This window comes from Bos taurus, unplaced genomic scaffold (assembly GCF_002263795.3).
Source record: "Bos taurus isolate L1 Dominette 01449 registration number 42190680 breed Hereford unplaced genomic scaffold, ARS-UCD2.0 Leftover_ScbfJmS_2217, whole genome shotgun sequence".
In the NCBI taxonomy this organism is placed as follows: Eukaryota; Metazoa; Chordata; class Mammalia; order Artiodactyla; family Bovidae; genus Bos; species Bos taurus.
In genome coordinates, this window is record NW_020191298.1 from 33,048 (window position 1) to 49,914 (window position 16,867).

General features: G+C 40.5%; 1 gene segment (V, D, J or C); it reads right to left on the minus strand.

Annotated features, from left to right (window-relative positions):
• Positions 1 to 10,230: 10,230 nt before the first annotated feature.
• On the minus strand, positions 10,231 to 11,354 carry LOC100296286 (T cell receptor alpha variable 4-like). The segment is given in 2 exon segments: positions 10,231 to 10,557; positions 11,066 to 11,354. Coding segments are annotated over 2 exon segments (336 nt in total).
• Positions 11,355 to 16,867: the final 5,513 nt, after the last annotated feature.

Consider the following 16,867-nt stretch of genomic DNA (forward strand, 5'->3'; position numbering starts at 1 on the left):
AAATGGACAACGTGGAAGAAATGGACAAATTCTTAGAAAAGTACAACTTTCCAAAACTGGACCAGGAAGAAATAGAAAATCTTAACAGACCCATCCCAAGCACGGAAATTGAAACTATAATCAAAATCTTCCAGCAAACAAAAGCCCAGGTCCAGACGGCTTCACAGCTGAATTATACCAAAAATTTAGAAAAGAGCTAACACCTATCCTGCTCAAACTCTTCCACAAAATTGCAGAGGAAGGTTAACTTTCAAACTCATTCTATGAGGCCACCATCACCCTAATACCAAAACCTGACAAAGATGCCACAAAAAAAGAAAACTACAGGCCAATATCACTGATGAACATAGATGCAAAAATCCTTAACAAAATTTTACAATCAGAATCCAACAACACATTAAAAAGATCATACACCATGACCAAGTGGGCTTTATCCCAGGGACGCAAGGATTCTTCAATATCCACAAATCAATCAATGTAATACACCACATTAACAAATTAAAAAATAAAAACCATATGATTATTTCAATAGATGCAGAGAAAGCCTTTGACAAAATTCAACATCCATTTATGATAAGAACTCTCCAGAAAGCAGGAATAGAAGGAACATACCTCAACATAATAAAAGCTATATATGACAAACCCACAGCAAACATTATCCTCAATGGTGAAAAATTGAAAGCATTTCCTCTAAAGTCAGGAACAAGACAAGGGTGCCCACTTTCACCATTACTATTCAACATAGTTTTGGAAGTTTTGGCCACAGCAATCAGAGCAGAAAAAGAAATAAAAGGAATCCAAATTGGAAAAGAAGAATAAAACTCTCACTATTTGCAGATGACATGATCCTCTATATAGAAAACCCTAAAGACTCCACCAGAAAATTACTAGAACTAATCAATGATTATAGTAAAGGTGCAGGATATAAAATCAACACACAGAAGTCCCTTGCATTCCTATACACTAATAATGAGAAAACAGAAAGAGAAATATTGGAAACAATTCCATTCACCATTGCAATGGAAAGAATAAAATACTTAGGAATATATCTACCTAAAGAAACTAAAGACCTATATATAGATAACTATAAAACACTGGTGAAAGAAATCAAAGAGGATACTAATAGATGGATAAATATACCATGTTCATGGATTGGAAGAATCAATATAGTGAAAATGAGTATACTACCCAAAGCAATTTATAGACTCAATGCAATCCCTATCAAGCTACCAACGGTATTCTTCACAGAGCTAGAACAAATAATTTCACAATTTGTATGGAAATACAAAAAACCTCGAATAGCCAAAGTGATCTTGAGAAAGAAGAATGGAACTGGAGGAATCAACCTACCTGACTTCAGGGTCTATTACAAAGCTACAGTTATCAAGACAGTATGGTACTGGCACAAAGACAGAAATATTGATCAATGGAACAAAATAGAAAGCCCAGAGATAAATCCACGCACATATGGACACCTTATCTTTGACAAAGGAGGCAGGAATATACAATGGATTAAAGACAATCTCTTTAACAAGTGGTGCTGGGAAAACTGGTCAGCCACTTGTAAAAGAATGAAACTAGAACACTTTCTAACACCGTACACAAAAATAAACTCAAAATGAATTAAAGATCTCAACATAAGACCAGAAACTATAAAACTCCTAGAGGAGAACATAGGCAAAACACTCTCCGACATACATCACAGCAGGATCCTCTATGACCCACCTCCCAGAATATTGGAAATAAAAGCAAAAATAAACAAATGGGACCTAATTAAACTTAAAAGCTTCTGCACATCAAAGGAAACTATTAGCAAGGTGAAAATGCAGCCTTCAGAATGGGAGAAAATAATAGCTAATGAAGCAACTGACAAAAAACTAATCTTAAAAATATTCAAGCAACTCCTACAGCTCAACTCCAGAAAAATAAATGACCCAATCAAAAAATGGGCCAAAGAACTAAATAGACATTTCTCCAAAGAAGACATACAGATGGCTAACAAACACATGAAAAGATGCTCAACATCACTCATTATCAGAGAAATGCAAATCAAAATCACTATGAGGTACCATTTCACGCCAGTCAGAATGGCTGCAATCCAAAAGTCTATAAGCAATAAATGCTGGAGAGGGTGTGGAGAAAAGGGAACTCTCTTACACTGTTGGTGGGAATGCAAACTAGTACAGCCACTATGGAGAACAGTGTGGAGATTCCTTAAAAAACTGGAAATAGAACTGCCTTATGATCCAGCAATCCCACTGCTGGGCATACACACTGAGGAAACCAGAAGGGAAAGAGACATGTGTACCCCCAATGTTCATCACAGCACTGTTTATAATAGCCTGGACATGGAAGAAACCTAGATGCCCATCAGCAGATGAATGGATAAGAAAACTGTGGTACATATACACAATGGAGTATTCCTCAGCCATTAAAAAGAATACATTTGAATCAGTTCTAATGAGATGGATGAAACTGGAACCTATTATACAGAGTGAAATAAGCCAGAAAGAAAAACACCAATACAGTATACTAACGCATATATATGGAATTTAGAAAGATGGTAACAATAACCTTGTGCACGAGACAGCAAAAGAGACACTGATGTATAGGTCAGTCTTATGGACTCTGTGGGAGAGGGAGAGGGTGGGGAGATTTGGGAGAATGGCCTTGAAACATGTATAATATCATGTATGAAACGAGTCACCAGTCCAGGTTCGATGCACGATACTGGATGCTTGGGGCTGGTGCACTGGGACGACCCAGAGGGAGGGTATGGGGAGAAAGGAGGTAGGAGGGTTCAGCATGGGGAACACAGGTATACCTGTGGCGGATTCATTTCAATATTTGGCAAAACTAATACAATATTGCAAAGTTTAAAAATAAAATAAAAATTTAAAAAAGAAAGTGAAAGTGAAGTCACTCAGTCGTGTCCGACTCTTTACGACCCCATGGACTGTAGCCTACCAGGCTCCTCTGTCCATTGGATTTTCCAGGCAGTAGTACTGGAGTGGATTGCCATTTCCTTCTCCAGGGGATCTTCCCAACCCAGGGCTCGAACCCAGGTATCCCACACTGTAGACAGACGCTCTACCGTCTGAGCCACCAGGGAAGCATATTAACTAAGTGAAGGATAAAAATCATGATGATCATCTCAATAGATTTAGAAGAAGTATTTTATAAAATACAATTTTCATTCATGATTTTTAAAAACACTCCAAACAAAATGAATATAAAGGGAATGTACTTCAACGTAATAAAGCTATATGTGACTACCCCACAGCTAACATCATACTTGACAGTGAAAAGCTGAAAGTTTTTCTTTTTAAGATCACAAACAAGACAAGTAGGTCCACTTTCATCATTATTCAATACAGTACTAAAAGTCCTAGCAAGAGCCAATTAGGCAAGAAAAAAGAAATTAAAGGCATTCAAACTGGAAAGGAAGAGCTAAAACTGTTTGCAGATGACATGACATTACATGCCACCACAAAATAATTAAAAATAAAACTACCATATTACCCAGCGATTCCACCTCTGGGTATATATCCAAAGGAAATGAAAACTAGGATATCATAGAGGTATCTGCATTTCCGAGTTTACTGCAGCATTACTCACAATAGCCAAGATATGGAAACAATGTAAGTGTCCATCAATGAGTGAATGGATAAAAAGGATGTGATATATATATAACATGGTTATGGATATGGAAGGAAATCCTGCTATTTGTGATAAGCTGGATAGACCTTGAGTGCATTGTGCTAAGTGACTTATCAAAAAGACCAATACTATATAATAGCACTTATATGTGGAATCTAAAAAAAGCCAAACTCATAAAAAGAGAGTACAATGATGATTACCAAGGGTTGGGAGTCAGGGAACTGGAGAGATATTGTTTAAGAATACAAACTAGTAACTAGTAGATAAGTCCTGCAGATCTAAAGTATAGCAATTATAGCCAACAATACTTCTATAAACTTCGATGTTGCTGAGAAACTATATTTTAATTGTTCTTACCACAAAAAAGGAACGATAATTATATGACGTGATAAAGGTGTTAGCTAATCATCAAAATTCTCCAAGCCAGACTTGAGCAATATGTGAACTGTGAACTTCCAGATGTTCAAGCTGAATTTAGAAAAGGCAGACGAACCAGAGATCAAATTGCCAACATTTGCTGGATCACCAGAAAAGCAAGAGAATTCCAGAAAAGCATCTATTTTTGCTTTACTGACTATGCCAAAGCCTTTGACTGTGTGGATAAGAAACTGGAAAATTCTGAAAGAGGTGGGAATACCAGACCACCTGACCTGTCTCTTGAGAAACCTGTATGCAGGTCAGGAAGCAACAGTTAGAAATGGACATGGAACAACAGACTGGTTCCAAATAGGAAAAGGAGTACGTCAAGGCTATACATTGTCACCCTGCTTATTTAACTTCTGTGCAGAGTACATCATGAGAAACGCTGGGCTGGAGGAAGCACAGGCTGGAATCAAGATTGCTGGGAGAAATATCAATAAACTCAGATATGCAGATGACACCACCCTTAGGGCAGAAAGTGAAGAACTAAAAAGCCTCTTGATGAAAGTGAAAGAGGAGAGTGAAAAAGTTGCCTTAAAGTTCAATGTTCAGAAAACTAAGATCATGGCATCAGGTTCCATCACTTCATGACAAATAGATGGGGAAACAGTGGCTGCCTTTATTTTTTGGGGCTCCAAAATCACTGCAGATGGTGACTGCAGCCATGAAATTAAAAGACGCTCACTCCTTAGAGGGAAAGTTATGACCAACCTACTGCTGCTGCTGCTGCTGCTAAGTCGCTTCAGTCGTGTCCGACTCTGTGCGACCCCGTAGATGGCAGCCCATCAGGCTCCCCTGTCCCTGGGATTCTCCAGGCAAGAACGCTGGAGTGGGTTGCCATTTCCTTCTCCAATGCCAACCTAGACAGCATATTAAAAAGCAGAGACATTACCTTGTCAACAAAGGTCCGGCTAGTCAAGGCTATGGTTTATCCAGTGGTCATATATGGATGTGACAGTTGGACTATAAAGACAGCTGAGTGCCGAAGAATTGATGCTTTTGAACTGTGGTGTTGGAGAAGACTCTTGAGAGTCCCTTGGACTGCAAGGAGATCCAAACAGTCCATCCTAAAGGAGATCAGTCCTGGGTGTTCATTGGAAGGACTGATGTTGAAGCTGAAACTCCAATATTTTGACTACCTGATGTGAAGAGCTGACTCATTTGAAAAGACTCTGATGCTGGGAAAGACTGAGGGCAGGAGGAGAACAGGACTACAGAGGATGAGATGGTTGGATAGCATCACCGACACAATGTACATGGGTTTGGTTGGATTCCAAGAGTTGGTGATGGACAGGGAGGCCTGACATGCTGCGGTTCATGGGGTTGCAAAGACTCGAACACGACTGAGTGAGTGAACTGAACTGAATCATAGTGCAATATATAAATATGTCAAATCAAAACATTGTACACTTTAAACTTATACAATGTTATATGTCAATTATATCTCAGTTTAAAAAAAAACTGTTGGAAGAGATAAATACATCTTGAATGCATTCACAAAACAACATTCACTCCTTGCTCACTACATTGCAGCAAGGATGACAATATTAAAATAGAAATTATATCATGTCAATGTGGAGTTTTCATTTAGCTAACAGCTTTGTCTTTATACTTTGAATAAAATCCATACTCTTCACAAATATTTGAATGCTGTGGCCCCAGACTACTTCTTCTATCTTTTCTTATATTCCTGATGCTCACCTCCATTAATTTAGCCAGGTTTGCTCTAATATTTCTTATCCTTCAAGTCTCAGATTTAAAAAATCACATTTCAACTGATAAATACATAAACAAAAATGTTGCATATTTCTACAATGGAATATTATTCTGCCTTTAAAAAGAATGAAATTTTGAGACATGCTACAAAATGGGTGAACCTGGAAGACATTATGCTAAAGTGAAATAAGCCAGGCACAAAAGGAGAAATAGTATATGATTTATTCCATTTACATGAGACTTAGAATAGGCAAATTACTAAATTATATGACACAATCTGTATAGCTTAAACTTTGATTCTCCTCTTCTAACTACATACTGAAGTACTGAGGACCATAGAACATGACCAAGTTAGTTTTGTGAAGTTTCATGTCCTAATGCTGGGTGAGTGGACATAGTAGTGTGAAGGAATATTTCTGGAAGCAATTCCTACAGTAGGATTGACCAGCAAAATCTTACCTATACACAGAAGTCGCTGTGAATCACATTAATATATCTCATTTGATGCAAACTAAATGTGTCCTCAACTCAATCTTACCCCTATAACTGGATTTCCAAAAATGTCTGAAGCTACTCCAATACTACCTGAAATAAGGGGAAGCATGATACAGGAGTAGTGAGCATGGGAAATGATTGTTCTAACCAATTGCCACTAAAATAGCTTGCTTTTAAAAAATTTTCACATTAAAAAAAGTGACCACACTACAGGACCCCTCCCAGAACTTGGTCTCCATCAGGTCTCTGTCAGGTCTCATTGAGTCTCTTACAAGGTTTTTCTAATTGTCTTTAAGGCTTAATCTTGTCCCAGTCTTCCTCAATGAGTTATTCCTCAGGGCACAGACCACGATCCTTCTAAAATTATAAATTAGATTAGATCACTCCAAAACCCTTCAAATGCTTCCTGTTACATGTAGAATAAAATATAAATCTAACCATAATGTTATAAGTCCACATAAAACTGAGCCGCTGATTACCTCTTTGCCATTATCACCCACCTCTCTTTTTTCACTACTTTATGGGAATATCGTAATATATATCACAATATCCCAGCCATCTTTCTTTCACAAATAAATCAAATTTCCTCCTGCCTTAGGACCCCTACTGCATTTGAAAACTCTTCCTTACCCCAGATCTTAACACTGCTTTTCACCCCTTTTTTTTGAAATTCAAATCTTAGTTGGAGTTTTTAGAACATTGAGCAACTAACCACACAACCACTGTGATTCTTTTTAATTTTATGCTGTTTTATTTTATTAATGTCACTTAAGTTTTGAAGTCATTTGTTTGTTTTCTTGTCCTATCTCCCCACAGTAGAATAAAAAAATCCATATGTGTAGGAAACTTGTCTGTATTGCAGAAAAGGTATCTTTAACCACAAGACAAATGCCTACCATCAGTTCATTTCAGTTCAGTCACTCAGTCGTGTCCGACTCCTTTTGTGACCCCATGAATCGTAGCACGCCAGGCCTCCCTGTCCATCACCAACTCCCGGAGTTCACTCAAACTCATGTCCATTGAGTCAGTGATGCCATCCAGCCATCTCGTCCTCTGTCGTCCCCTTCTCTTCCTGCCCCCAATCCCTCCCAGCATCAGGTTCTTTTCCAATGAGTTAACTCTTCACATGAGGTGGCCAAAGTATTGGAGTTTCAGCTTTAGCATCAGTCCTTCCAATGAACACCAAGGACTGATCTCCTTTATGATGGACTGGTTGGACCTTCTTGCAGTCCAAGGGACTCTCAAGAGTCTTCTCCAACACCACAGTTCAAAAGCATCAATTCTTCAGTGCTCAGCTTTCTTTAGAGTCCAACTCTCACATCCATACATGACTATTGCAAAAACCATAGCTTTGACTATATGGACCTTTGTTGGCAAAGTAATGTCTCTGCTTTTTAATATGCTGTCTAGGTTGGTCACAACTTTTCTTCCAAGGAGCAAGCATTTTTTAATTTCATGGCTACAGTCACCATCCACAGTGATTTTGGAGCCCCCCAAAATAAAGTCTGTCACTGTTTCCCCATCTATTTTCCATGAAGTGATGGGACCAGATGCCATGATCTTAGAGATAGATTCAGGGATTAGATCTGATAGACAGAGTGCCTGATGAACTATGGACGGAGGTTCGTGACATTTTACAGGAGACAGAGATCAAGACCATCCCCATGGAAAAGAAATGCAAAAAAGCAAAATGGCTGTCTGCGGAGGTCTTACAAATAGCTGTGAAAAGAAGAGAAGTGAAAAGCAAAGGAGAAATGGAAAGAGATAAGCATCTGAATGCAGAGTTCCAAAGAGTAGCAAGGAGAGATAAGAAAGCCTTCCTCAGTGATCAATGCAAAGAAATAGAGGAAAACAACAAAATGGGAAAGACTAGAGATCACTTCAATAAAATTAGAGATACCAAGGGAACATTTTATGCAAAGATGGGCTCAATAAAGGACAGAAATTGTAAGGACCTAACAGAAGCAGAAGATATTAAGAAGAGGTGGCAAGAATACACAGAACTGTACAAAAAAGATCTTCATGACCAAGATAATCACGATGGTGTGATCACTCACCTAGAGCCAGACATCCTGGAATGTGAAGTCAAGTGGGATTTAGGAAGCATCACTATGAACAAAGCCAGTGGAGGTGATGAAATTCCAGTTGAGCTATTTCAAATCCTGAAAGATGATGCTGTGAAAGTGCTGCACTCAATATGTCAGCAAATTTGGAAAACTCAGCAGTGCTCACAGGACTGGAAAAGGTCAGTTCTCGTTCCAGTAACAAAGGGTAAGGCCAAAGAATGTTCAAAGTACCACACAATTGCACTCATCTCACATGCTAGCAAAGTAATGCTCAAAATTCTCCAAGCCAGGCTTCAACAGTGCATCAACCATAAAACTCCCACTGTTCATGCTGGTTTTAAGAAAAGGCAGAGGAACAAGAGATCAAATTGCAAATACCCATTGGAGCATAGAAAAAGTAAGAGAATTCCAGAAAAACATCTGCTTTATTGATTATGCTAAAGCATTTGACCTTGTAGATCACAATAGACTGTGGGAAATTCTTAAAGAGATGGGAATACCAGACCACCTGACCTGCCTCTTGAGAAATCTGTATGCAGGTCAGGAGGCAAAAGGTATAACCGGACATGGAACAACTGACTGGTTCCAAATCAGGAAAGGAGTATGTCAAGGCTGTGTGTTGTCATCCTGCTTATTAAACTTATATGCAGAGTACATCATGAGCAACACTGGGCTGGATGAAGCACAAGCTGGAATCAGTTTGCCAGGAGAAATATCAATACCCTCAGATATGCAGATGACACCACCCTTATGTCAGAAAGTGAAGAAGAACTAAAGAGGTTCTTGATGAAAGTGAAACAGGAGAGTGAAAAAGTTGGCTTAAATCCCATTCCATGGGGTGGGTCTCAGTAGAAAATATCATCAACTGTTGCATTCCTTGTTGCCAAAATCAGAAACAACTCCCCACTAAAACACTAATAATAATATCCTCATAGTCCTGACTAAGCTGCAGGCTCACTAGCAAGATTCCCAGGAACTTTGCCATTATTCCTATCTCCCTTTGATTTTCAGCGCAGCAGTGAGATCTAAGCAAGATCCCTACTCTAATGATACTCCATAAATACTTCTGATCACTATGATGGAAGTCCTATAAGTCCAAATAACAACAGGGCTCACTAGCAAGATTCCCAGGAACTTTGCCATTACTCCTGTCTCCCTTTGGTCCCCAAAGGACTCAACTCTGAAAATTGATAATGACCCAAAATCCCTATGTTTCTGCTTAATATATTGCAAAAATAGTCTATGATACCAATCAGAATAAAAAAACTTTTCGACTCCCCCACCATCATCCCCATTCTATTTGCCATGGCACCCACAACAAGGGAGTGGGACAAAAGAAGAGAGAAAGAGGGGTAACAGAGAATAAAAGATCCAAACACAGAGAAGACTTAGAAAGAATCTTGTGGGGGCTCAAAATGCCAAAGAAATGTTCAAAATTTGTGACAATAATTGCCTGACACTTAGACTGAATTTTTCAAAAGCTGAGAAGCTTGTTGTCTAAACTGACTGCATGCAATGTGCATGTAAGGGTGTGTAGTGTGTGTGTGCACAGTGTCTGTGTGCATGCGTGTGCATGAACTGAGGGGCATCAGTGAGCTAAGTGACAACAGTATACATACCATAGATTGTCTCCTTTGTATAATTGAGCAGCTCAGAGACAATAATGGGACAAAGGCATCATGCCCTTTTGTGTTTTTTGAATTTTAGATCATAGAAATGGAATACCTATTTAAAAATAAATAAGACCAATATTTTTTAAAATAGCAAAGTAATACATGGATTTTCTAATACCTTCTGAAATAATACAGTAAAATAAGCACTTTAGAAGGTACTGCTTTGGGGATCCCCTGAGCTGTGACTCCCACCCCACACAGGGATACTGCACAGGTGCAGCCCCATCTGTCTCAGTGTGTGTCTCCCACGATGCAGTAGTACACAGCGGTGTCTCTCAGGGAAGCCCGGGGCAGGCTCAGGGTGCTGAACTTCCTGTCAGGAGGAATTAACAGAGATGCCACTTCATTTTCCACGTTTGTCTTATATCCTTGAATGATAAATTGTGGTCCCTGGTTGGGGAACTGTCGATACCAGAAGATATTGTCACTTGTAGCTATTGTGGTGTGGTTACAGGATATGTTCACTTCTTGTCCTTCGTATGAGTCAATGAAGATGGGCTGGGAGGTCTTAGCAAGACTCAAAGTACCTGTGGAAGTAAAAATCACAACACTAGCTCCTATTTTGAAATCAAATTGAAGGTCCAACTCAGCACCCTCCAGGTTCTTTCTCAAGTAAACCCCCTATTTCCCCACCATATACAGACACACACAATTTACTTCTCACTTGTGTTTCAGGACACATTTTTAAAAATAATTATTCTGAGGAATCCCAGGGACACATGAACAGACAATTTACTTCTTACTCATGTTTTGGGACACATTGTTTTATATATATTTTTTCTGAAGAATCCCAGGAACACATGAACAGAAGTGGCAGGTCTAATTTCTTCCTCCTATGGATAAACCAGAGCTCAGTAACCCCGAATGTCTTTATTTCTCTCACTTCTCACATAAATGCCAAGGAACAGCCTGGAGAAAAATAGGGCCCAAAAGCCATCCCTCAGCATCTTGAATAAAGAGCAATGGTAGCAGGCAAGGTTGTAGATCCTTGTCTGGACCCAGATCCCAATTTCTCTTAATGCCATAATAACTCACCCAAGGTCAGGAGCACGGTCACTCTTGTCATCTGCCTCATATTCTAATGTAAACTAGGACTCAGGGTCTAAGTTCTGTTGCTGAGTCTGAGCCTGGACCAGGCTATGAACCAGGGAAGAGACATAGCAGCAACTTCCAGAGCTCACACTAGCAGCTCTCACACAGGGCTGTCCCCAGAAGCAAGCCAATAGTAGGGCAACAGCTCCTCAGAATGGGCTTCCCCTCAAGGTTCAACTGAGCACTCAGGAAGAACAGTGGTAAAAACTTCTAGCACAACAGCACAGCAGCCTGGATTTCCTTTTAGATCTTTGCTATGTTCTAACCCTCTAAAGATTTGGGCTGAATGAAACAAATATTTCAAAGGATAGATTCCATTGGGCTCCTTATTCCTCATCGATTTTCCACAGTTCCAGAAGGTGCTCATCCACTGTAGTCAGTCTCGTATTCATGGAGCTCTGAGAATAATCCATCTGAGGTGGTCGTTCATGCCCAGAAATACCCCATTGGTTCCAATGTAAGATGAAATGAAATCTTAATCTTATTCCACAAAAGAGCAAATGAGGCCATCTGAACTGGACCTTTCATCTGCTGACACCCTGGTGTCCTTTTGTAATCACACTAAGTCCACACCTTACATCTGCTACTTAAATTCCTTTAACAGATATTAAATGGAGAAGTGGAGCCCTCACTAGTCCCTACTGACCAGCTAGGAAAAGATATTTGATGTAGAATCAGTTGCCAAAACAGGAAGTGGAGGAGAAGAAGAAAAGGCACAAGTTCAGAGTCAAGACAGACCTAAATCCAAATCCCAGCTCTTCCACCTTGTGACCTAGGGCAACTCTCTCCTTGGAGCCTCAGTTTCTTCGTCTATAAAATTGAGACAATAACACCTACTTCAGAGTCAGCCTGTTGTAAATAGTCAGCTGCTGGTGCTGCTGCTGCTAAGTCGCTTCAGTCGTGTCCGACTCTGTGCGACCCCATAGACGGCAGCCCACTAGGCTCCTCTGTCCCTGGGATTCTCCAGGCAAGAATACTGGAGTGGGTTGCCATTTCCTTCTCCAGGTAGGCCAGTCTACAGGGTCGCAAAGAGTTAGACACTACCGAAGCTACCCTGTGTGCATAGGCGCAAGACTTTTTTTGCCTGTGGCAGTTCTGCTCCAGTGAGAGTTGAGCATGAAGGTGGCACAGCTGCCTGGCTTGTGAGGACCCTGGCAATGCCAAATGTGTAGGGACACGGACTGCCTCCACCACAGGACTTATGGCGCTATCAGAGTCTTTTTGAGCTTCTTGTAGCTGGTCATGAGAAGGCCTCTTTGGCCAGTCTTTCTCCAAGGCTCTGCCCCTTCAGGCACTTAGAGGGCTTCCTTGACTGGGGTCCTTCTCCGTTGCTCAGTCGCATCAGGCACATAGAGGAGCCCCCCCCCCCAGCTGGGTTCCTACTCTATAGAGGGGCGCATCAGGCACTTAATGGGGCACCCTGGGTGGGGTCCTACTCCGTAGTTCAGGGGTCAGGTGTTTGATGAGCCAGCCTCCCTATTGTTCAGTTGCCGATGCTGGCGTGTACAGGGAGAGAGGCTATAGTGATGGCTCCACCCCCTACATATGACTCAGCAGTATCGCCTTGCTTCCATGGCTGCTCGGCTTTTCTGCACAGGCATTGCACACCACAAACTCCTCCCTCACATCCCCTTGATCTGTCTCTGTGCAGTCAACAGCAGCCCTTGCCTGGGGATTGCTCCACAATCCCTAAAATCCAGCTCCCAGCCACTGTGCCATCTGGGGTCTGAATGACTGTGGCAAGGACCCTCTGATTTTCATTCCATGTAGGCTGCCACAGATCAGCTGTTTCACTCTCAGCCTTAAATGTTTCTTCTCTGACTCAGACAGTTGCTCCAGTGTGGGGATTGGACCCCTGCTTCAGTTCCCTCACCTGCTGAGAGCAGGTCCAGTCCTACTAACACTCCTATTTTCCCCCCTAGTTCCTTCTCCTACCGAGTTTTGTGTGGGTCTATATATTCTTTTCTGCTGATCAGATACTCCTGTCCACCCTCAGTTGGTGTTCTGCATGTACTTCTGTGTCTGAAGGTGTATTCCTGATGTTATCCATGGAGAGAGATGTACCTCATGTCCACCTACTCCTCTGCCATCTTGTTCTCCCTCCTAATTTTATTTCTTTTTTATTCTTCACCTGACTGGTCATATTTTCTGTAATGGAAATGCCTTATTTATGTGTTAAGATATTTCACCAAAGGTTATTATCATTAAGACAAAGAACTAATAAGTTAGAATAGTATCTACTGACCTGTAGGAATGCACATGACTGTCCTATGTGAAAAATAAAACATTTATTATATATATATGCTCAGTCATGTCCAACTCTTTGCAGCCCTATGGACTACCAGGTTTCTCTGTCCGGAAAAAGATACTCCATGTGAATGGAAACCAAAAGAAAGCTGGAGTGGCAATCCTTGTTTCAGACAAAAATATCGTAAGAAACAAAGAAGGACACTACATAATGATCAAGGGATCAATCCAAGAAGACATAACAATTGTAAATCTTTATGCACCCAACATAGGAACACCTCAATACATAAGACAAACACTTATGGCAGAAAGTGAAGAGGAACTAAAAAGATTCTTAATGAAAATGAAAGAGGAGAGTGAAAAAGTTGGCTTAAAGCTCAACATTCAGAAAACGGAGATCATGGCATCCGGTCCCATCACTTCATGGGAAATAGATGGGGAAACAGTGGAAACAGTGTCAGACTTTATTTTTGGGGGCTCCAAAATCACTGCAGATGGTGATTGCAGTCATGAAATTAAAAGGCGCTTACTCCTTAGAAGGAAAGTTATGACCAACCTAGGTAGCATATTGAAAAGCAGAGACATTACTTCACCAACAAAGGTCTGTCTAGTCAAGGCTATGGTTTTTCCATGGTCATGTATGGATGTGAGAGTTGGACTGTGAAGAAAGCTGAGTGCCAAAGAATTGATGTTTTTGAACTGTGGTGTTGGAGAAGACTCAAGAGTTCCTTGGACTGCAAGGAGATCCACCCAGTCCATTCTAAAGGAGATTGGTCCTGGGTGTTCATTGGAAGGACTGATGCTGAAGCTGAAACTCCAATACTTTGGCCACCTTATGCGAAGAGTTGACTCACTGGAAAAGACTCTGATGCTGGGAGGGATTGGGGGCAGGAGGAGAAGGGGACAACAGAGGATGAGATGGCTGGATGGCATCACCGACTCGATGGACGTGAGTTTGGCTGAACTCCGTGAGTTGGTGATGGACATGGAGGTCTGGCGTGCTGCAATTCATGGGGTCACAAAGAGTCAGACATGACTGAGTGACTGAACTGAACTGAACAGGCATAAGAGGAGAAATCAATAGCAACACAATAATAGTAGGGGATTTTAACACCCCACTGTCATCAATGGACAAATGATCAAAACAGAATCAATAAGGAAACACAAACCTTAAATGAAACATTAGACAAAATGGACCTAATTGATACCTTCAGGACTTTCCATCCAAATGCAGAAGAATACACTTTCTTCTCAAGTGCACATGGAATATTCTCCAGGATAGACTACACCTTGGGACACAAATCAAGCCTCAGTAAATTTAAGAAAATTGAAATTGTATCAAGTATCTTCTCTGACCACAATGCTGTGAGAGTAGATATCAACTACAGGCAAAAAAAAAAAAAACAGCAAAAATACACAAACTCATGGAGATTAAACAACACATTGCTAAATAACAAAGAGGTTACTGAAGAAATTAAAAAAAAAAAAAAGAAACCAAAAGATTCCTAGAAACAAATGACAATGAAAACACAAATATCCAAAAGCTATGGGACTCAGCAAAAGCAGTTCTAAGAGGGAGGTTAACAGCGATACAGTCATACCTCAGAAGCAAGAAAAGCACTGAATAGACAGCCTAACTCTACATCTAAAGCAGCTGGAAAAAGAAGAACAAAAAACCCCCTAAAGTCAGCAGAAGGAAGGTGATTTTAAAAATCAGAGCAGAAATAAATGAAAAAGAAATGAAGGAAACAATAGCAAAGATAAATAAAACTAAGTTCTTTGAGATTAACAAAATTGACAAACCACTATCCAGATTCATTAAGAAAAGAAAAGGAGAAAAATCAAACTAATAAAATTAGAAGTGAAAAAGGAAAGGTTACAACAGACAATGCAGAAATACAAAGGATCGTAAGAGAATATTATGAGCAACTATATGCTAATAAATGGACAACCTAGAGGAAATGGACAGATAGTTAGAAAAGATCAGCCTCCCAAGAGTGAACCAGGAAGAAATAGAAATTATGAACAACCCAATTAAAAACACTGAAATTGAAACTGTGATAAAAAAAAAAATCCCCCCAAACAAAAGCCCAGGGCCAGATGGCTTCACAGGGGAATTCTATCAAACATTCAGAGAACGAATGCCTATTTTTCTGAAACTCTTCCCAAAAATTGCAGAGGAAGAAACACTTCCAAACTCATTCTACAAGGCCACAATCACCCTGATACCAAAACCAGGAAAAGACAACAGGAAAAAAGAAAATTACAGGCCAATATTACTGATGAACATAGATGCAAAAATCCTCAACAAAATTCTAGTAAACAGAGTCCAACAACACATTAAAACACTCATACACCATGATCAAGTTAGGTATATTCCAGGGATGTGAGGATTCTTCAATATATGCAAATCAATCAACATGATACAGCATATCTGTTGGGGGCCAGCGTGAGGCACTCTGCCCGTGGCAAAGGTCATGAGGAAGGAGGCTTGACATACGCAAAGGCGGGATCAAGCCTCAGGAGTCCCCCTGGAAATCCTCGAGCATCTACCCCCATAACCAGAGCCTGCCTACTTTACTACTTTGTGCTCTCACCTACACCTCTGACTTTACGGGGGACTGTCCCCCAACCACCTCTCTCAGAGAAGGAGTTAACTTAGAGCTCCAGTTAATAAAAATTCCTGGGCGTGACAAGAGTGTTTTAACCTACAAACTCCTCTGAAGGTTCTCTAGCCTGCCTGACAGGCCTGTCCGGCCACATGTGATCGCTCACAGCCTTCCAACTGTGAGAGGCACGAGATGCTTTAAACCTTCTAAAAACAGGTTCTTTAGAGAAATTAGAAAAACCATTAGTATAAGTATAGTGGGCTGATTAGAAACTGTATTAGTGAAGGGTTTTTCATTTGTTGAGCCAATGTTTGTTGCTAAGTCTCCATATCCCCTGCCCTTATACACATTAATGAATATATAGAAGAAATAAGTATTAACCTTTGATATTAATCACGTTAGACCTTAGGCTAAGTAAATTCTTTCTTAATTAAAACCCACTACACCCTCACCCTATAGGAATGTAACTTTATTTGGGTGATGTCTGTTTTAAGAATAATCACCCTTGGAGAAAAAAGTGTCCCAGTTGACTGACTGTTGTCACAAAGAGAGGGTCATAAACTGTCAGCAGGCCCCCTGGCCAGAAGATGATGTAACACCCCTAAGACCTCTGTATACATTTGTATGAAGCACCTGCCTTTGATAAAAGTCAGGACGGCTGACCCCACGTGACTTTTGTATAACACCACAGTGTATAAAAACAGACCCTGGAAAATAAAGAATTGGGATCAGTTCCTTGAAAGACTGGTCTTCCCATGTCTCTCTCTCTCAAACTCTGGCTGAGTCTCCATCTGGAGCACGGAACCCACCATGCTTACTAATTATGCCTGGGCTTCTAAGATCCGACCGGGGAGGCCTCAGTGTCTCCTCTCCTTTGGGAGAATGGAAG